The sequence below is a fragment of the Diadema antillarum genome, unplaced genomic scaffold (assembly GCF_040938485.1).
Source record: "Diadema antillarum isolate AM-2024a unplaced genomic scaffold, OU_Dant_1.0 seq00000889_RagTag, whole genome shotgun sequence".
Classification (NCBI taxonomy): Eukaryota; Metazoa; Echinodermata; class Echinoidea; order Diadematoida; family Diadematidae; genus Diadema; species Diadema antillarum.
Genome location: NW_027271753.1, coordinates 631,992 through 653,975, shown reverse-complemented (window position 1 = coordinate 653,975; position 21,984 = coordinate 631,992). Strand labels below are relative to the sequence as shown.

Here is a 21,984-nt window from a genome sequence, read left to right as displayed (position 1 = left end):
CAAAGTGGTCCAAATGCAATACAAAAGAGTGTACCTCAACGCTGCAATTGTTTCTTTTGAACACAGATATAGTACTGCTTTCAAGGATATTTCTACCACTGTCATCTAAAGTCAGCAATACATCAAATGAACAGCATATTTCTTGAAGTTGACACCACTGTTAGCATTATTCCATCATAACACTGACCTGTCTTGGAAGAGTCGCAGAGCCTCGTGTGCCCAGATACGCACAAGACCTTCAACAGAGAGAGACTCTAGAGGGCGCAATGCTTCAACGATACCACGCACCCAGCGTGTCATTTCACGAGGACTGTAGATGTAATGGGGCTGCATGTCTTGGGTGAAGCGTTCCTAGATTGGCAAGGTAAATTCATTGCAAAATCAGAAAGAGGAAACATACAAGGTCATCCTTTTCCCTAACTCAAAACATACCCTACTATATTTTTAGAGCAAAATTAATACACTCTAACGAGAGTAGAATATGAAATCACTTTGTCCTCAGCATTTAAGCATATGATACAAGGTCAAATATTCCAACAAACTACAGTATGTATGAGTGACTATCATAATGAGGAGTCTGTACAAATAGCCATAATTTTCACATCATGCTCATTTTGTTTTGCAATGTACAAATGCATGTTATCCAGTGAGGGATGCTTCAACAAGATTTTAATTGTCCACCAACTTCACAACATCAAAGTAAGATTGCCGCATTATCATCTTCATCACTGTTACCATCAACATGCTATCATTATCTCAATCAACATCATCTGCTATCGCATCTCATCTTCATTATGTCATCAATTTAAATTGTATCATCAACACCATCATCTTTATCCTCTTTGAAATCATCATTACAATCAAGGGTAACTTGACACTGAGCCAAGAATGGTATAATCCTACCTGTGACACAGTGTAGAACTCCACCATGGCGTTGGTGAGTGGCTCTGCATAAGTCCTCAGGCTGGGGATGAGGCGTAGCAGGGCACGGTTGAAGGTTCCATAGATCTGGGTGAGGGAGGCGGGGCCTGGGTAGTCCACATACACCACAGGAACATGGCGGAGGAACCTACATGTAGCAGGCATAGATGACACATTCAAATCACATTATGTAATGCATTTAAAATTTCAAGAAACATGAAAAAAAAAATCCTTTACACAGTCTAATCAACTTTAAGCTCCTAGTTTTAAGGAAGACTGTACTGCAGTATCTATGCTTTGTTATTTTACATCAATTAGAGGCATGTATTTCTGACAAATCTTCAGTGAAACACCAAAACAACTGGTATGAACCTGTAATATGTCCAATTTAAGAATAAATTATCTAGACTTTTGCCTTGGTCATAGTCTTTTCAAGCAACTCATATCACTTAAGATATCTCAGGAAACACATAAATAAATGAGCAGGTTCTTGATAATATGATAATAACTACATTCCCTATCTCATAAATGAGAAGTGTAATGATACAAGTTAAATCTTTCCACACAGTGTGGAACCTACCTGTGAGAGAGGGGTTTCCTGCCAGGGTCAGTGGGAGGGTTGCAGGCTCCTACAAACTGGATACGCTCAAACTTGACCCAGGCCTGGTCAGAGGTTCGGTAGAATCCACCATGTTCTAACATCTGACGCAGGAAAGAGATCACTCGCTGGGTGCCTAGATGCCATGACAACAACGTAAACAAACATTTTATGTTTTTAACATCTATCAGTCTTTCTACTGTACACTTTCTCAACTATTCCATCAAATAATCAAGTTATGTTTCAGTACCGACATGACTTGATTGCCTATGAAAACATAGTATCTGAAACAGGAAAAGTAGGGATGTTCCAAATTTTGCTCTTGGTGACAGATATTATTTGCATTTTTAACAAAACAAATACTGTGATCTTGAAACTTGAATAGTGGTCATAAGGTTATTATATACTCCAGTACTAAATAAACCTCCATTGTTGATAATCATAAGTGAAGGGAGATACAAGAAGTTATAATCAAATGAGTACAAACTAGATGTGAAAGACATACTTTGTCACACAGTAATGGTAGAGTAGATAACACACTAGTAGATTAAGTACTTACCATACTTGTCCATGTCAGGGAGGTTGATTTCATCACAGAAGACCACAATCCACTTGCCCAGCTGGATGGGGGCCAGCACCACACCATTGGGGGTACGTCGGTACTCACAGTAATGATCAAAGGTTTTCAGCATCAGCTCAGGGGTCGTGGCACTGGAGAAGTTCAAGCCAACAACCTGACAAGGAGAGAAGATATGGTAGATTAATGAAAGTTTGTCAAGCAGTTTTGATGTTCTACCAGCCCTGATGCTTTCATTCATATCAATAGCGGTATCAGGATTTACTGTAGGCATCTTACTAGCCATATCATAATCCTCATAATCATGTTCGAGCTTACATACCTCAATATTACTTGAAATATGTAAAAGATATCAAACACATAAATGTAGCTTCTATCCACCATATAGCATTTCTTTGAAATGGGACTTATGACTTATCATGATCACCCCAATAACAGTTCACACTGGTCTTCATATTCCTGCCTTCCTCCTCTACATGCATATATTATATAAACTGGAATGGAAACACTCTATTTCATACCACCCAAATAAACTAGATATGGTGTGTTCATACCTCCATGTCCGGTAAGGCCCTGAGGGCGCTAAACAGGGTCATGGTCTTGCCACTGCCAGGTGGTCCACACAGCACCATGGGTCTGTGTTCTGCTAGCCATGTGTAGAGCAGGGCTTCATGGCGTACAGTGTCAAGGGTTGGTACTACCACATCAGGGGCGGCTACCTTGTGAGTCTCAACCTCAATCTGGGGCACCTTGGACTGCCAGGGTACCCACTCACCTGTGATAGACACCTGTTACAAAGATTCATCAATAGTCATTAGGATGGCTGGATATGAGGACTTGAGGAGACATTCAATGTTGGTGGGCAAACACTCATAAAGAAGGACAGATATACAGACTGTCACGGGCGAAAAGTACAGTTCATACACTTCAATTCCAAATCATTAATTCCTTTGAAAGAATATATAAATATATGACAGTTGAAGAACTTTTATGTAAAATTTGGTAGAAATCCATAATTTATGTTGTCTTGTAAATGTATACACGATCATTCAACGCACTACACAAAAATTCAAATGTTTTCTTTTGTGTATGGACATTTGACTAAAATACTTACCTCAAAGTCAATGATAGGGATGGTCTGCTGGGCTGGGAGGGGGATGGTGGTAATACCTCGGATAAAGTCTCCGAAGTCACAACGAGCTTTCATCTTACTGTCTCCAGTGAAGGACCAGAGCAAGGCGTGGATCAGGTAGCGTGCTACATACTTCTCCAGCTGGTCTTGCTGTAAGTGGGAAGCACATATCACAAAGTGATGACAGAGGACATACCTAACTACTTCATATTGAACTCAGGTTTACTCAATTTGTTTTATCAAAGTTTCATCCTAGTCTCTTTGTGCTAGCATAAATTTAGTACATGAATGCATTGCTAGAACATTCAAATTTTGATGGAAAATTGACCTGTCTACAAGACCTAACAGAAAGCTCTCACTAAACTCAGAAATATCCAAAGCAAAAGCCTTGATTCAAAGAAAAGAAAGAAGCATAAGTTGTGGTAAGAATATTGTTTCATTTCAAGTTCACCCTGGATATCACACAAGGATAATATCTTTTTTTTTTTCAACATTAAGTATATTTCATTGACTTGGAGCAGCACTGAGAGTTTCTGGGAATGAAAGATTGTAAGAGACAAGTCATTTTCTGAACAGAAATAGGCTGAATTTTCGACAAAGTGTAACAGTGTAAAGAATCCACAGATGACAAACTAAATGTTCTTTTATATGTACATTATTTATCTCAATATTCGTTGTATCAGGTGGATCAGAGTCACATATGGAACTGTAATCATAGCATTACCTGCATGGGGAAGTCACTGTGTGTGTGGTTGTACTGAATGATGTTACGCACACACTGATGAAGCATGGAGAAAAGAGAGTTGAGTGCTCGGATGCGAGTGAAGTCCATGATGTGTTGATCTTGTTTGGCTGCATACTCTAGACAGCGCATAGCGATTCCATCAGAAGCAAAGTGAGGCCCAAGTACGTTGGCAGCGTCCACTTGGACCTACGAAGAAGGATTTAAACTCAGTCTATACACCATATACATCTCAAATCATGTGAAAAGTACACTCATCCAAGAATTCATCACTAATGGATACAATAATAAGCTTTAATCTTGTAAATACTAAACAGTCATAGCATAATGTAGGATGTTATAGAAAAGGCAACTAAGGTCAAGTATCTGCAGGATACAAGAGGGTATAACATAATGGGAACACACAGCAAACCTTTTCTATTCCTGCTCTGTTCCTTGTGTCATTATCGACTTTTTCTGTAAGTTTCATTCAAATCCATTCACAGCTTTTTGACATTTTTTTTCAAACAAACAAACAAACAAACAAACAAACCAAAGCCAATGAAAAAATAACCTCCTTCCTTGGCGGAGGTAAAAAGGAGAAGAAGTGAGAACAAACCTGCATGACTGGAGAGAGGACATCCTCCTTCTCTCCCGCATCCTTGGACTTCTTCATGATGGCATCTTCTCCTTCCTCCAGGGGCACATTCCTCAGCCGAGTCAAGAAGTTCTCAAAGATCAGCTCAGTGCTCAGTACATCCTCACTGAACCACACCATGCCGCATCGACTGACCGTTGCCATGGTAGCATAGCGAAGGTCCTCCACTTCAAACATGATGCGCACCTATTGAAAAAGATCAGGAGCATTAAAACTGAAAACTTTCTACTTCTTGACTGAACTCTGGTGAACAAAATCATGCTGCACCAAAAACACTGCAATCTAGCTCACGAAATTTTCACTTGGGCTTAAGATCTGAAATTTCATGACGTTATGGTTCATAAGAATGCAAAGAAGTGCTTACATTAGGTGGGATACCAAGACGTTCTCCATTTGGTAGGGTGAGTAGTTTGTTTTCATCCAGCACACTGTTGAGGTTCTCCACCCACTCTGGGTCCACATCACCATCAAAGATGATCCACTGACGTTTGTTAATCTCTCCTCGCACGTTGTCAATGATCCTGAGAGAGATGAATGAAAGCAGATTTAATGCTCTGATCGAGAGACATAATACTTTATAATCAGAGCACATATTTGAGAATTATTTGACTTAAACATAAAATCCTACATTAGCTACAATTTAAAATTTATGCATTTCTTCAGGTAGGTACAAAAGGAGAAAAATAAAATGCGTAATTAGTATTCGTGTAAATAGAACACATGTTTTGTTGTTTGTTTTGAGCAGGTACCAATTTAATTCACCATCAAACGATGTTACTACAGCAGTATCTCACTGTTAACACAATCTTAGGTAAATCATAATCTGGACCATGAATAGACTTTTTCTTCGATGAACACACTTTTTGATTTAAATATGTATTAAATGTCTTGGAGAGGGAAATGTGATGGGAAAGTCGATGATGCAGAGAAAAACATATTTCTTACTTTCTGAGGATGTGAGTGAAGAGACCATCAGTCCACTCCCTAGTGTTGGGGTCTAAGAATCCATAGAGATCTTCTTTGGACATGGCCTTGGGGTCGATGACATGTGGCACGCCTTCCACACCCTCCAGACGTTCCAAGGCTTTGAGAAGTGATCGCCATGCTGTGCTCTTCCCACTCCCACTGGGACCAACCATCATCAAACCATGGTTTAGGTTGGAAATCTGGTACAGCTGAAGGACCTGGGATTCAAATGTAACAAAACTAGTGAATAATAAATACTAATACTTTGTATCACTATCAGAAATGGATTCTGAAAAAGTAAGAACAGAATGACTTATGAATTCGAAAGAATTCCATTGATCTTTTTTAAACTTGCATACAAGAGGAGTGCAGTTCCTTTCTGTGTGAAAGCAAGGGAGATACATCCATGAAGAATCTTACCTTGTCCACCCAGGAGGCACCAATCTCGTCTCCCTCTCCATACGTGAGGTGCATCTCCTCACACACCTTGGCCAGCTCCCGACGAAGTGGCTTCATCTGTGCCTGGGTGTAGCGGATACCAGGGAAGACATCAGACAGGAGGCTGTAGAGTAGTGGGATGTCCTCTGCTACCAGCTTGGGTACCATGGTCTCACAGATACTCTGGATCAGAATCTACAGAAGCAATATCAAACATATGATCAGTATTGGATATGACACAGCCAGTACAACTTTTTTTTTTGTCACCATAATGAGAAATTCCACAAAAGTGTTATCTATTTGGTTCATGATGTGCTTATCGTTCTTCTTGTGTCTAGAGATGTTTGTTTCAAAGAATGAATTTCCTCCTAAAGTTCACTATCTCATAAGGAAGCTTTGGAGCCATTTGGGTTCTGCATAAGAATGTTGAGATTATCACTAAGTCTTTCCTGTTGTTATATGTGCAGTATGTCCCCCCCCCCAACAAAAAAATAAATAAATAAAAATAAATAAATAAATAAATAAATGAAATTACAATCGGATTTTTGCATTGATAACTTGATAATATGATTAAACTGTCTAAATGCTACTTCAGGGTCTTAAAATATAACATCTTAACATATTGTGCAGAAAACCCCATTCAATTTGGCTAAGTGGTCACAGAGAAATGTGGATCATTGTAAAGCATATCATGGGTCTGATTCTTCCAAGTTTAGAACTTGGATGCTCTTGGAAATGCATAATGTGTGAACACAATGGACAGATCTTGGAGGGAAGGGATTCCTGACATGCTCTACAAAACTCCTCATTTCTCTTTGACCACTGAAGCAAATTGGATGGGGCTTTCTGTAAAATGTGGGTAATACGTTATAGTTTCATACCCTGAAATTGTATTTGGATTGATTCACATTTTTTAAAGTTATCATTGCGGAGGGTCCCGTTGTAATTTTTTTTTGGGACAAACGGTATCTACAAGATGACAGCATTCACACCTCTTGCTCCGGCAGGTTTTCAGCGATAGAGGCTTCATCAACAGTCTCTCCCTTCTCTGCCTTCTCCTCCTTGACTCGAAGGATGTGGTCTCGTTTCACGTTGCCAGTGGTAACCAGCACACTCTTGAGAGCTCGAAGCCCAAAGCCGTAGTGAGACTGGTTGGAGAGCTGTTCATCACACAGTCTGCAGTGTCATAGTCAAAGACAGAGGTCAAGGGTTAGGTCTTTCTTTGAGCATCAATTTGATGTCAGAGTACATAATGCTCCATGCAAAACTATAAGATGAACATTTTTACAATAATTCAAGACAATACATAACAAAACTGAATACAAGCAATCAACAAACATTCATGCCTAAGACAATAAACATCCATTTAAAACTTCTGTATTAACATGTCTAAAAACAATGTAAAGTGCCTCATACACACAAGAGATGAAAGACTTGTTTCTCATTCTATAAATGGTACTGCGATGTAATATCCTTGCCAGAAGAACTCTGTAAGCTTATGGTTTTTTATGATATGCACATTTTTTTTTTTGTCTTTGCAACATGATTTAACATGCCTTCATATCATCTGATCACAGACAGACCTAAATACCCAGAGCTTTAAAGAATGCCTAATAAAATTGACTACTGATATCGAAGCAGGATTAGTACTCACTTGAAGAAAGGCACCACCTTGGAGGCGAGCTTCTCAGCCGTCCTGAACCCTTGGGAGTAGAGCATGACTTCAGCAATCATCTGACGGTCAGGCTTGGTCATGGCCAGGTTACGGAAGAGCTTCTTCAGGTTGTCTGGGAGGTTGGAGCGGCCAGCGTAGCCAGGGTTCATGGTGATGAAAATGGCCATGTCAGGGTTGACACGCACCTGTTTACCCACCAGCTCAACAAGAATTTGTTCTCCTGGACACAAACAGACATGAATGTTCACAAACGTTCCAGTGTTAACATGCAATGATGGGTATTTCAAAAGGTCATGTGGAATGTATATGTAAAGTGAATGATACATCGTGGAAATTACCAACACCGAAGCTCCATTTTTCCAATTGACATGAAATTTAAAAAAATGTGATGTTATATATATTCGAGTGTGCAAATTGTACTTAAGTTTTCAATCCAGAACACTCTGTCAGTTAAACCAGGCAGACTCTTCATCATAGCCCTCACCTCCCCCTCACACCACATAGATCTCTGGTCATCTACAACTTACAGCTGTACGTATGATGTCTGATGAGGGACACTTTATCTGATAGTCTGTCTCTTGTTTGCATTGCTCTGTTATACAAGGAGACACATGTCCAGTGACATAGGTTGTCATTTGATAGTAAACCATACCACTATCATTTAGATATTCCAAGAACATAGACATTGCACACATTTTGTGAATCCCTTCAAATATAAACCTGCCATGACAAAGACTTTTACATCCTGTACAAGAGACTATTGACCTAATTCACTCACATTCTAACCTGTGCACTGATACTAAGGAGTACCAATACCCCAACAAAGAAAAACTCCTTTGAAATAAATTTCATTTGTTTTTGTTTTCAACTTGACATACAGCCTATTGGATCCACTCAGCAATCAAGGACACTTGGATGCCTGAAGTCTGTATGTACAATGTACATTTCTGGAATGAGCCATGCTCGCAAGCAACACCACGCACATACGCATACAGGTACCCAGCATACAGACAGGAAGAAAAACTGTGAAACTGATTGAGTGATTTGCACACCTTTCTTGGCCTCGTTGGTAAACTGCTCCTTGAGAGCTTCTTGGATGGTTTGGATCTGTTGTGAGACAGCAGACAACATCCTCTCTTCCAGACGGTTGAACTCATCAAAACATCCCCAGGCTCCCACCTGGCACAGACCCACGAAGATACGCCCCATGGCCTGATCAAAACAAACAAACAGACAGACAATTAATACAGCAATTCAAAGAATAATCCTTAAAGGACAAGTTCACCTTCATAAACATAAGGATTGAGAAAATGCAACAATATTAGTAGAACACATCAGTGAAAGTTTGAGGAAAATTGGACAATCGATGCAAAAGTTATGAATTTTTTAAATTTTTGTGTTGGAACCGCTGGATGAGGAGACTACTACAGCTTGTGAGTCATATGCGTACAACAGTATAAAGAAAATATAAAAGAAAATTCAACATATTTTCACTTTCTTCGCATAATAAAAGAGCAATTGACTTGCCTCTTTCTAAAGGCAGGGGGAATAATATTACCCATAACATTTATCGGTAACGAGTCAGGGGAATGTGTACTTTTTTCAAAAGACGGAATTTTGTGAAATTCTCTTTATATTTTCCTTATATTGTTGTACGCATGTGACATCTAAGTTATTCATACACTGCAGTAGTCTTCTCATCCAGCGGGTACTGCACAAAAACTTCAAAAATTCATAACTTTTGAACGGATTGTCTGATTTTCCTCAAACTTTCAATGATGTGTTCTACTAATATTGCCACATTCTCTCAATCCTTATGTTTATGAAGGTGAACTTGTCCTTTAATGTGAGTCTTCCTAGTCACTGAAGAGAAACAGCCTGCAAAGACATTACTTGGTGCTCTTCATTGCTAAACTCTAGTTCTCTCTGCTTTGTGAATGCATACACACTTGACAGCACGTTCTGTACTTAAAGCCAATCTTCAGCATTACTCTGTTCTTGGTTATTATTAGTACGACTATGCAATAAAGACTGTAGAAAAGTTAGTCTATTTTACAAACCATAAAGTTTACAGATGGAGAGTTTAATATGCACTTTGATCATATTTCATGAAAACACTTTTTACGTCAAAAAGAAATCACACCAAAGCACTTGATGTCACTGTGCCTGGTGTCTGGAATTACAGAACAAAACTTTGTATGACTGATTTTCAGAGTGATTCTTGCCTGGAAGTCAAAGTGCTCATCACAGTTGAAGACGAGGACAAATCGACCCAGCTGATGTCCAAGAGCCTTGACCGATTCTGTCTTGCCTGTACCAGCAGGACCTAGATGATGAAATGGGAACATTCAATTCTATCATATTAGTCATAAACATAATGGAAAATCACCTGAACCACAAGAAAAAAACAATAGAGTTTGAATCGTGTGAACCAATATATGAAGATTTTAGAGCAACATAATCACTTGTTAGAGTCGTGTACAGTTATGTGTAGTTCTATTCAGACTTCATACAGATACATTTATTATAAGCTGCAGCTCTGTTAACCAAATCAATATCATAAATGATATCATAAAGAGGTTGTGTACATATATTGCATGAACTGGCCCAAAAGGACAGCATACCAAATGGGGATCCTCCAAGCCTGCCCTCTAGAGCCTGAGTCATGGTCAGGTAGCAGCGGTCAGTCAGTGGTGTCTGGACTAGCTTGTCCTGCACACCGAGGTACTCAAAGCCATAGTTGAAGCGGGCATTGGCCATCTGGATGCTAAGCATCTGGAGCACATCGGAGTGTTTGGGGTCAAAGTAGAATCGCATCTGAGAGAGCCACTTGAAGTCACTTGGAGACTTCACCTTACAGCGGACCAACTCTCTGGTCACGTCACGTTGGTGGACCAGCTCAGTGATCTGGGGAAACAACAGTCATGTCATGTTCAATTCTGATGCTGATAATAACTAGAAACAAAACTTGAAACCACTGTGTAGCAATTAGACGTAATGAATGAGAAGCACATGAAAATACATCCTACAATGCTCAAAAACCTTTGCTTGTGAACTGTTCTTGTGCGTCACTTTCACGGATCACATCACGGATGACCATGGATCGTCGATCCGGGATCATCCGTACTGTTTCCGGCAGGACCGTGTGGACTCCGTGAAGTCATCCGGCATTATCTTTGATCATCCGGCATGTCCGCGGAAAAAAATTAAGCTTGCTTAATTTTTCATCCCGGACATCACGGATGAAAATCGATACAAACTCTTCCTTGTTGGCACCGTCTACTCCGTGTTACCTCCCTATTCCTTCCTTGTAGGCACCAGTTACTCTGTGTTGCCTCCGTACTCATTCCGGGACAATCCGGAAAGACATCGAGACATCCGTATTAGCATCGGCTCAAGCCGGGATGAAAAATTTGTGTATTTTGCCAATACAAGTTCATAAAGTCCATGAAATGTGCTCACATCTTCCCCCAAAAACCAGTACAGCAATCAACCCCTCAAACTGTTCGTGTATAAAGTGGTCGCCGGAGAAGCTTCAGTGACCCACACACATCTCCACGCTGGTCTTTGTGTGTGTGTGTGTGTGCGTGTGTGTGTGTGTGTGTGTGTGTGTGTGTATTTGATTTGTTTTGTTTTGTTTCGCTTTGTTTATGTCATGATGTTTCTGTAAAATGAGAGTTTGCAACAAGCGTGACAAAAAAAAAATTGTCTTTATGATGTCCGCAAGCAGAGGCGTATGTAGGCTGCTGTAAATTTTCTGGTGTGCTTGTTTTACTGTACTTAGCTCTGGAAGCATGTCACCCAAGAATGATTAAGTATCAAAAGCAAAAGGAAATTTCATCTGTCAAAATTTGGGGGATATCCGTGTAAAGACTGCGAAGGCACCCAATTGCATCCGTGCTCAATCCTTGATATCCGTGTTAGCGCCATATCGTTTCTGCTGTGGTCCGCGTTCATTCCTTGTCTGTCCGTGTACGCACCGTACTTGGCCGTGTAGACTCCGTACTTATCCTTATAGACACCCAGTTGGGATCGTATTCACACCGGCATTGATAGGAAAATCGATATTTTGCACGCCGGAACACCACGGATGACAACGGATCGCAATCCGTGAAAGTGTAAAAGGGGCTTTAGTACAGTATGTAAAAATGATACAAGGCAAAAGGCATCTAAATATCATCTCCAGTGCTCCTCAAGGCCCAATCCTTACCATGTGTTCTAGCTTCTTCCTCCTGACAGGGGGTTGTTCCTGTAAGACAGAGTCAGCCAGCACCTGTAGAGTCTTGAGTACATTCTCCAACACTGCCTCTACTGGCTTCATGTCTCCTCCGCCACTCTTCTCCACAGTACCCAGGGCCTTGTCTGTGCTTTCAGACCACGAGATCTGGGCTGACAGGACTAGCAATTGTGCCTAATGGAAGGACATGAGCAAAATAGTGTATAAAAGTCTGGTAGGACTAACAGGAAATAACCTTAAAGACTAAAGACAGTATGCCTGCCTCAAGCAACAAGAGATTTACTATGGAGTATCAGTAGCCATTACAGAATGAATTATCAGTTGTCACTTACATTGATTTCTTCAATGCATCTTTAAGCCATTTTATAGCAAATGACCTACAAATGTAACATGCTCAATGCAATGAACTAAATCACTAATGTTTTAAAGTTCCCCTGGGTTGGTTTCAACAAAAAATTTAAGGCTAAACTTGACAAAAAGAATTAAAACCTACCACACTTTGAAAAAAAAAATCCCATACACATCAATGTCTTTAATACATAAAACCTTATACTTGGCTGCTGAGAGATTGGCTGACAAATTAGACCTTGAGCAGGGTTGCATGTTTTACTCAGCAAGGATACAGTGATATGCAAGGTCAAAAAACATTAACATCCAACCAGGGTGAAAATGCTTTACCTGGTACTGGTCAACCCAGTTGAAGTACTTCTCTGGCTCAATGTCTCCCTCCTTGAATTGGCTGACACTGGCCACAGCTGTAGCCAGGCTCTTGGCCAGGGTAACACGCATCTCATTCTCAACCAAGGTAAGCCACTCGTTGATCTTTGGGTGCTCTTTGATGGACACTGGGGTCTTGAACACAACCTGTGTGAAGACAAGAATGGTTTCAAGATTGTCAGTTGTAAAGTACAACACACTTTCTACCCACTTTCCTGTACGTTAATGTACCTAGGTCTTGGTAGAGTTCTTTTCATTAATTCTATTACCAGCATCATGGTCAGAGTCACTAATATCATTCACATCATCACCGAAAATACTTTCAGCGAAGGCATCTCATGTTCAATATTAGAGATTTAATATCTCATGCTGAGGCACGGTTATCAACTTTATCACTGTGATTAGATCAAGGAGATGGAAACCTGTCCATCTTCTTGACTACTTGGTGTTAGATACTTGGTATGTAACCCATGTACATAGAATCATCATGAAAGAAGTGTGATCTTTATCAATCATACAGTACGACTACTACCACTCTTCTCTCTTTAATTAACAGGTGTCTATATGACATAAGACTGACCTCCTCTCCCTCCCTGGAAGCCAACCCAAGGACCAGGGTAGCATCTTCACTCAGGATGAGGGTAGCCACTCCAGCAAACATCTTCTTGAAATGCTTCTGGAGTTTCTCAACATTCTTGCTGTTGCCAATGATCTCCAGCAGATCCTCATCTCCAACAAAGTAGAATCTGGGCAACACAAACACACAAAGTAATCATGTCAGGTTTAAATACGAGCAATGTACAATGAGAAAAATCTTCACTTACCTTTGTAAATATATATAAAGTTTCAAGCAGAGGTTGAAATATATGTATCAACAAGTACAGCACTGTAAATATCGCAAAAGAGGTAAAACAAAATATGTTAAAAATTGAATCTTTCTTCATTTATCAATTTACAACACAATAATCTACCCTAGAGTATTTATGCAAATTTATCCAATTTTACCTGAACCAGCACAACAGAAAATCATACACACTCTTACATTTTTTCCTTTTTCTTTAAGAAGACAACCTAAAGTATGCTCCTTCCTGCAGCATCACTGTTTCCACCCCGTCTCTTTTTGTCATTATGTTTTTTGGGTTTTTTGTTGTTGTAATTTTCCATTTCATATCTCTCCCTCCCCTGGTCCCACTTAAAAACCTCACACAAAACAAACATGGAAGACAAAAATTTGCCAGATTTTGACTAGCATTTGAGGTCTCTATCATATTGTAGGTATGCACCAATGTGACTCACCGTGGGAAAGAGGCCCTCTCTCTCTCCAAGTACTCTCCAAGAGCCTTCTGGATCTTGCCCAGGAGGTCTGCCAGCCTCTCCAAGGAGCGCTGGACGCCAGGGATGTTGACCACATCAAGAACCAAGGGTGCCTTGGCAACCTTCTTCATCAGCGCCAAGAACTCCGTGCTGATGCTGTGAGAATGAAGAGATAATCAAGAGACCAGATCTTACTCATGAATGCACTCACCTCAGAAAATGAATGATGTATACAGCCTTTACATAACCCTTGCATAAACCATGTGCATTACATCAAATTACTGCTGACCTTACTTCTAGGGTGCATTGTTTTTCCTCTACATCATTGGGGTGAAAATTTTAAATCTCCGCTTACCATTTAACTTCTTTTATTTACAAAATTTTTTCCATGGGTTATAAATTCCCTACCTCATTGAATTTCGAAACAGTTACTTCTTCACATTTCAAAGTACCCTTCAAAGAAACCACACTGTGTGCCATCGAGATTTAATGGAGTACAAATAAATGTGCTATTCAGCATTTATGCTCCCAGATTTCTTCACAAAGTAAAGAAAGTTCTGACTTTGTAGAAAATTAGTGAAGTAACATCCTTTTTGTTCTCATTCCAATACTTTTCAAAATAAGATCAAACATATTCACAAGCCTATTAGGTGACAAATAATCTGCAAGGGGCATCTGTTGAACAAAGAACAGTTGCATTACATGAGAGGTATGTAACGGTACACAGATTGTGGAAGAATGAGTATAATAAGTATATAAAGATAGACAAAAGGGATTCTATACCTGGAGAACCTCTGGGTCTCTACTGGTAGGAGATGCTTGATGTCAGCAGATCCTGAGAAGATGCCCTCTAGGTAGACCCATCGGCGCTGGACGTCGATCCAGACATCGAAGAGGGCATTGATGCGATTCAGCTTCTCCTCCCATGTCAGAGCTTCTTCCTCAAACACCTACACATCACAGCAGCAAAGATTTCACAAGTCATTTTCTAGTATCATCATTCCACAGTCTTTATCACTTTATACTGCAAACAAAGTGAGTAAAACTACTATCAGTATATTGGTTCAAATCCTTAGCTTGCTATCCACTGTTTCAAAAACAAATATTAAGATGGGTAATACAGAAGTGGTTCCTTCATCCATAGGCTTCCCATCATATAAATTGGGATGAGCTCGAAATGTATTGTTTGTTTTTCTGCATACATCATCACAACAACTTAAGTCACTTAAGCAAAAATGGTAATTCCATGGTATTCACTTTCTTTAATGGTATCACTACAAAAAAGAATGATAAACATGACATTTGATATACAATTTTTTTTTTTTTCTCAAGATGACAAGCCAGATGCATAGTAGTATCTGTACCTTGTAATATGGTGAGAGCTTCATGGCAGCCACACTGTTGATATGCTCCTTGGCCTTGTCAAAGAGGTCATCCCAGCCACGGATGATGCGACACTTGTTCTGGAAGTTGATGAGATCTAGCTCATAGCTCTGCCAGGACTCTCGCACCTGACACACAACACAAGACATAAATCATTTACATTTAGAATCATGGAGGTCTCAAACAAAATTATTCACACTGTACCACAAGACAATGAGGTGGAATCGATTCCATTTCTACCAAAACTTTTATCACAGCCAACAAGATACCCTTATACAACGTCCAAATTGGTTGGGTGCATATACAGCTCGCAGAAATAAAAGGCAATCGAAGGACATTCTGTCAACACAAATTTTCTTCATTATGCTCCATAGAAATGGCCACCGTGTTCCACTGAAGAAGAAAAATTGTGCTATGCACTTGTGGCTTCATATAGAGCGCATCAATATTTACAACAGCTAGAGGAAGTAAACAGTATGATGAAAAGCTTGCATTCTACATCAAGATCCACATGTTGCAATATTACACAAACACAAAAGTTTGAAATGTGTCAATTCATGTAAGTCATCTCTGTCAGCAAGAATCCATATACATATATATAAATGACCACAATTCTGTATGTTGGCATCTCATCTTTGGTGTACTACAGTGAGAAGTATCAAACTAATTTAATTAGTCTACTTGGGATATCCCATCAGAAAATGTCTAAATTAGCTTCTTTTCATAACTGCAGAATGCAATTTCTTTGAATCCTGAGAGTAATCCTGCCCTGACCTGCTTCAAGAACTCCTCCAGAGCCATCTCTCCCTGGGCCACCATGATGATATCTCTGACTATGGACTCATTGCGCTGGAGGTCCACATCCCAGACCTGGCCTAGAGTGAGTTCTGTCAGCACCCAGTTAACTCTCAGCTTCCTCATCAGCTGCTTCCAATGACGCTCCTTCAGGGCCTCCGACTTCAGCTCAGTCACCAGCATGTTCACCTGTCATACAACGAGATGGTTTAGTGTGCATCTTTCAACATATACCCTAGGTCAAATAAACACACATTTAATACACACAACAAGAACAACATATTAGAAACTTGTCATGCTTGAGAAGTGTTCTCTTTGTAAATCACACAGCTGCCTGAATAACAAATATAATAAACTCAATTGCCGTCACTATTGTCTAGCCCTGCAATTTGTCATTTAATATCATAAGTAATGCCTTACGGTTTGACGGTTTTGATCAAAGTAGCAATTAATTCTAATGAAACTTTTGACAGCTAAAAATACTTTTTCTGCATTCAAAACATATTCTCAAGACAATCACTGACATATGTCACTAATACACCCTAACTCTGATACTATGTCAGGTTTTTTCATCTTTCAGAGTCCCACTTACCTTGGCATATCCCTTGAGAACCTTCTGGACGTGTTCATATGAAGAGTACTGTCGGAGCCTGGCAGGGAGACTCTTCAGACCATTGGTCAGGCTGTCAATGCTCTGACGAAGCTGGAGTTTTAATCAGAACGGCGCAGATAAATAACTTCTCTACAAAAAATATAACTTTTTTCCAGTTTATAGCATTTAATATGGTAAAAAACATACAGGATCATAGTAATCATTTCCATGATAATGTTAAAAACACAGCTTTTTTGCTGTTGCCAGTTATCAGTTCCAATAGAAAACTCAACATAAGAATTCATTTGTATTTCATTTATTTATTTTTTTTGGTTTACTAGAAAGCATGTCGAGAAACTACGATAGTGAATTAAGTTTTCATTTACATCATAGCTTCTTATAACAGCTTACATTTCATCAATTTAAAAAATGTAGCACTTTGTAACAAAAGTATGAGCACAGTCATCTTACAGTAATTCTAGAAAGCATGCTGTAAAGGATTTCAGTGATACAAATATGACACTCTGATGTGTAAAACCAGAGACTCAAACGATGGCCAGAAATAATGGATACCTTGCGAGGTGCCACAGAGAGCCATGGTTTCTCCTTGAGCTCATCAATCTGTTCCCAGATCTTCTGCAGCTCAGACCACACCCCCTTCAGGTCTTGGAGCTCCTCCAGGGCTACTTGGACTCGCTCCTCACTGGCACTCACAGTCCCTGTCATATGTGAGATGGACATCAGACATTAGGTACTAAACCACACCCACAGTAGGATGTAGAAAAGGGTAATTCATCAACTAACACTGCTTATCATGACATCATAGAACACCTCACTATCAAAGAAGTTTCACTTAAGTTGTGATTTTTTTACATTTTATTCCGTCTCTGGAGATATTAAAGAGAAAGTTTTCAGTACACAAGGAATTCACAGTAACATTACATTCTGCCATCTACACACTGTTCTGAAATCATCAATAAATTTGTTTCATATGACTTGTGATGATGGATATGAATAAAGCTGCAGTTGGCAAGATTTGCCTCAGCTCCATCCCACCATCATTAAAAATTTCATTAACCTGTGTTAAGCTTTTACTTGATAAGTTATTTTTTAAACTCCCTTTAACCATATGATAGCAATTGTCCTTCCTTTGTTAGTATTCAGCGCTTTGTAGGTATGTTTAACATTATCATTTCATGCAAGTCCGACTTTAAGTTTTTACTGGAACTTTCATGTGGTTATCAAATTACTAACCATTTGTGTACTCAATGGTTAAAGAGGTAGAATGAAGCATATTGGAGCCTGTGAGACACTCTTGTCTCTACTTACCCAGCTCCTGCAGCTCCAGAGCCTCCTTAGCCTTGGCCACATTGTCCCTGTCCTCCTTGAGACGGGTGAACTTGCCTTCAAAGATGAAGAGAGCATTGGTGGCAGTGTCTGGCCTCAAGTCTCCCTGTCAATGACAAATGACATCCATGATGCTAGATTAACTCCCTTCACACTGTAAAGATACTCATGACATTTGAAATGAGATGACAAGGTTCAAAAGCAGCAGCATGCAATTCAGTATATTAACTTTTAAAGAGAGCTTACATCAAACATTGGACATACACAAGATTTTACCTTTTTATTCATCAGTGAAAATGATCAGGTTTCAAACTCCATGTCAAAGCTCAGCAGGTCTGCATTTCCACAATTAATTTGTACAACAATCTATCTGTTTAGTATGAAATGTGCAGTTGATGTATGTTGTTCATCATAGCTCACCTGGATTGGTTTTCCCTTGTCCCACTCAGCAAGGAGCTCAGTGGTCCTAGCCTCAACAGTCCTGTCCTCAGACACAATCTTCATCTGGAGGCTAGCGATCTGTGCAGGACAGAAACAACACAAATCATGACTAGGTGAATTGGTTACATTCATTCAATCTGACCTCCTCCACTTTTGAGAAATGTGTGTAATCCTTCTGTGTATGATATTATTAATGTAACTTATCAGTCAAGTCTTTGATATTGCCATGAATATTGTATTTGTAATGCTTTATTATTTTTTTTTTTGCATATGAATGCCTTTCACATCAGGTAATGTACATGTACCTCATATAAAATGCTAGTGGAGGGTATACTTTCACATAAAATGGACAATAAACATAATTATTCAACCATTCCACTACAGCAACATACATCTCTCTGTCAGAATATTGATACATGCATTGCATCCACAGAGGCAAACTAAGAATATATTACACACAGTTTTGTGTCACTGACTTCACAGATGGTAAAATGGAGAACCATGCATAGTTCAAAGATTTTTCATTTGTTTCAGTTTTGGTAGTTTTGGTCCTCATTTAGATTTGACCAAATGTTCTACTACAAGCATTTAAACCCATTCCATAGACTCATTTCCAAAAGCTGTAATACTATTTTCTTTTCTTCAATCATTGTAAAAAGATATGAATTATTGGTTAGATTAACAACGTCGTGGCAAGTGTGAAGAGTATGTGCTTTGTTAAATGTTTGATACCATCATTTTCATAGCTTACTCAATTATGATTTCTAACACGTACTCCAATGCATGCAGTTTAAGCCAATTTCCATACCGAAGTTCTGTTTTATCACAATGAAAGTTCTGACAGCCCACAAATTGTATCAAGTTTTGTGACAGCAGCAATGATAGCGAAAGTGACACCAGAGATTGTCTCACTGTACCTGAGTCTGGATGGCAGCTTCCTTGCGCTTCATGATCTCATTGTAGGCACCCCATTCTCCCTCAATGTTGTCTACATACAGCCAGCTGGATGGAAACTGGTAGCGGTGACGCTCCAGCAGTTTCTGCCCAGATCGGTACATCTAAGTCCAGAGAGACGAGTCAACAGTCAATCCTCCCATGTACACAAGTTACAGTCTCATGCAAGAGGGAGTATATCATTCACTTGATCACAATTAATAGAAAAAAATTGGTGCATTACTCAACAATGTGTGTGTTAAAGATTGTTTCATAAAAGATATTGCTCAGCTGTATCTGGTCGCCATGAAAAGAAATATCATTATCTTCTTGGTTTTTTAATGTCAAATTCTTTTAAATGATTTTCAGAGACAAAATATGCAATTTCAAGATCATTCAGAGAGTGTGTGAGAAGTAAGTCTGACATTATACTTACATCCACCTGCTTCTCCCAAGCACGGTACTTGCGCTTGAGGTTCTGGACGTACGTGATGAAGCTGACTGCATCCGATGTGCTGGCTGTGTCCACAGAATGCTGCTCCAGGTCAGTGCGAGACTATTCAGAATAAAATGAAAAAAAAAATACGGGAGAGTTTCTCTGACTAAATCTGCTGGAGTAATAGTGGCTTCCGTTCCAATCAATCATTTTTTTTTCACTCAGAACATAATGGAGGGGGGAAAAATATATCATCACTGCTTCTCATAAGATAGAGACCTACTCTTCAAGAACTGATAATTGTCTTCCTTGTAGCATTTTTGCACACCAATACTACAAATGTATATCATACAAGATAGATCAGCCAACAATCTAGCAAAGGAAATGTTTTCCATTCATTGTATTACAAGTTGTATTTACAAGGTGTACACTGTTTTATGAACAAGCATTCTCCACATGATGAATAATCTTTAATAAACCATTGTTGGGATGAGTGCACTTTTGTTTGTTTTTTACGCAAAAGGAAGATGGTGAAGATAAGGAATGGTTACCTTGGAGAGGGCACTGTGGAACTCTGTCATCTCTCCTCCGAGGAGGTTGCCAAACTTGCTGAGGATCTCCTTGTGCCAAGAGTCATACTTCATGTTCACCTTGGACTGGACCTAGAGAGGTAAATAAATCAGCAATGCACCATGTTTCTACACCACCTTTACAAGTGCTAGATATCTTATTTACTTTCTAACATGAGCTGGATGTTGTTTGACATGCTACTATACTCTTTGTCAGTCTACTACTTAAGATAACTAAGTTGAACCAAAATGCTCCTTAGAATTTTTGACTTTCATGTTTATCCATAAAGATAAACCATCAGCTGTGTGGAATGGTCTTTGTGAAAGGTAACATAAAGGGTCATAAAGCAACTTTAATAATGCAATTATTGCATGTGTAATCTTCTGTAAATCTGTTCAGATCAAAATGTTGTGCAACTTCTGAAGTTGCATGATGGAATCCCATTTTCTTTACTCATTTTTCTATAACTTCTGAAGTATTACAATCATGGCAAACCATTTCCTGTATGTGTTGTTTGCCTCTATGTAGCAAAATCATTTTTACTTATTCTCATGAGAAGTGGTTCATAGTCTGCAATGCACCTACACCTTAAACTTTGGGTTTGTCAAAAGGGAAAAAGAAAATAATTTATTCCTTACCTTGCCATACTCCACAACAATGGGTCCAAACTCCTTCCTTGTGTCAGCATTGTCAAAGGTGGTTCTTGATTGCCTGTTTGATGCAGAGATATCAACAAAATACAATACATGGCGTAATACATTTACCTTCATTTATAACAAAAAATGAAAATACATTCTAGAAGTTGCTGCAGTTCATTCTGTTTTCTCTACATGTAAGCATTACATGCACCCCCCCCCCAAAAAAAAAACAAAAAACAAACAAACAAACAAACAAACAAACAGCCACAACACTGAATAGTCCATGCACATATGGTTCCATAAATGGGATCAGATGTAGTGTCCAAAAAACAACAACAACAACAACACAACTTTTGTTGCAGAGGATCACAGATCACCATGTGAATGATGTAATAACTCAAACCTGCTGTTTAGTTCAGAATAGAGCTTACAACATGGTCCAAGGTGCAAAGTTAAAGGGACTGACCTGATCTGCTGCAGAAGCATCATCCACTTGTTCATGTCCTCACCCACTCTGTCATAGACATTGTGTGGCTGCATGTCCCACAGGGACTGGAACTGGAGCCATTCCTATACAGTGGATGAATGATGGGAACAGCCTTGAATATCTTGCATATCATATCTCATCACACACTCAGTAATATTCAAATACAACACAACATATCCAAGCTAAATTAGTGACTCCAAAAATTGTGTTAATACAAGTTCTTTCTTCTTTAAATCCATGTTAATTCCATCATTTTCAACTACTTGCGGTTCCTCTGACTGTAAATATAAGAACAATTCATATTGCACCATTTTTTTTTTAGGTAATATCACTGCACGCTTCATCATATATGGTTATTTTCTAAGAATAAGCGTAAGCATTACTGGGTTACATTATCTCACTCTATTA

General features: G+C 39.2%; 1 protein-coding gene across 1 annotated transcript in view; it reads right to left on the bottom strand.

Moving 5' to 3' along the window:
• LOC139740854 (cytoplasmic dynein 1 heavy chain 1-like) overlaps positions 1-21,984 on the bottom strand; it is a 68,918-nt gene that overhangs the window by 28,680 nt on the left and 18,254 nt on the right. The window contains exons 20-51 of the mRNA XM_071651435.1: positions 21,556-21,659; positions 21,090-21,162; positions 20,433-20,543; positions 19,882-20,001; positions 19,430-19,570; positions 18,492-18,590; positions 18,054-18,177; positions 17,298-17,443; positions 16,725-16,835; positions 16,112-16,321; positions 15,319-15,465; positions 14,738-14,904; positions 13,937-14,110; positions 13,221-13,386; positions 12,602-12,787; positions 11,897-12,097; positions 10,311-10,593; positions 9,912-10,012; positions 8,739-8,898; positions 7,666-7,906; positions 7,004-7,187; positions 5,994-6,206; positions 5,553-5,791; positions 4,972-5,128; positions 4,569-4,793; positions 3,953-4,159; positions 3,211-3,378; positions 2,651-2,884; positions 2,079-2,253; positions 1,502-1,655; positions 904-1,069; positions 188-351 (exon numbers count right to left, since the gene is read on the bottom strand). Coding sequence (XP_071507536.1) covers positions 188-351; positions 904-1,069; positions 1,502-1,655; positions 2,079-2,253; positions 2,651-2,884; positions 3,211-3,378; positions 3,953-4,159; positions 4,569-4,793; positions 4,972-5,128; positions 5,553-5,791; positions 5,994-6,206; positions 7,004-7,187; positions 7,666-7,906; positions 8,739-8,898; positions 9,912-10,012; positions 10,311-10,593; positions 11,897-12,097; positions 12,602-12,787; positions 13,221-13,386; positions 13,937-14,110; positions 14,738-14,904; positions 15,319-15,465; positions 16,112-16,321; positions 16,725-16,835; positions 17,298-17,443; positions 18,054-18,177; positions 18,492-18,590; positions 19,430-19,570; positions 19,882-20,001; positions 20,433-20,543; positions 21,090-21,162; positions 21,556-21,659 — 5,351 coding nt within the window. The remainder of the gene's footprint in view (positions 1-187; positions 352-903; positions 1,070-1,501; positions 1,656-2,078; positions 2,254-2,650; positions 2,885-3,210; positions 3,379-3,952; positions 4,160-4,568; positions 4,794-4,971; positions 5,129-5,552; positions 5,792-5,993; positions 6,207-7,003; positions 7,188-7,665; positions 7,907-8,738; positions 8,899-9,911; positions 10,013-10,310; positions 10,594-11,896; positions 12,098-12,601; positions 12,788-13,220; positions 13,387-13,936; positions 14,111-14,737; positions 14,905-15,318; positions 15,466-16,111; positions 16,322-16,724; positions 16,836-17,297; positions 17,444-18,053; positions 18,178-18,491; positions 18,591-19,429; positions 19,571-19,881; positions 20,002-20,432; positions 20,544-21,089; positions 21,163-21,555; positions 21,660-21,984) is intronic.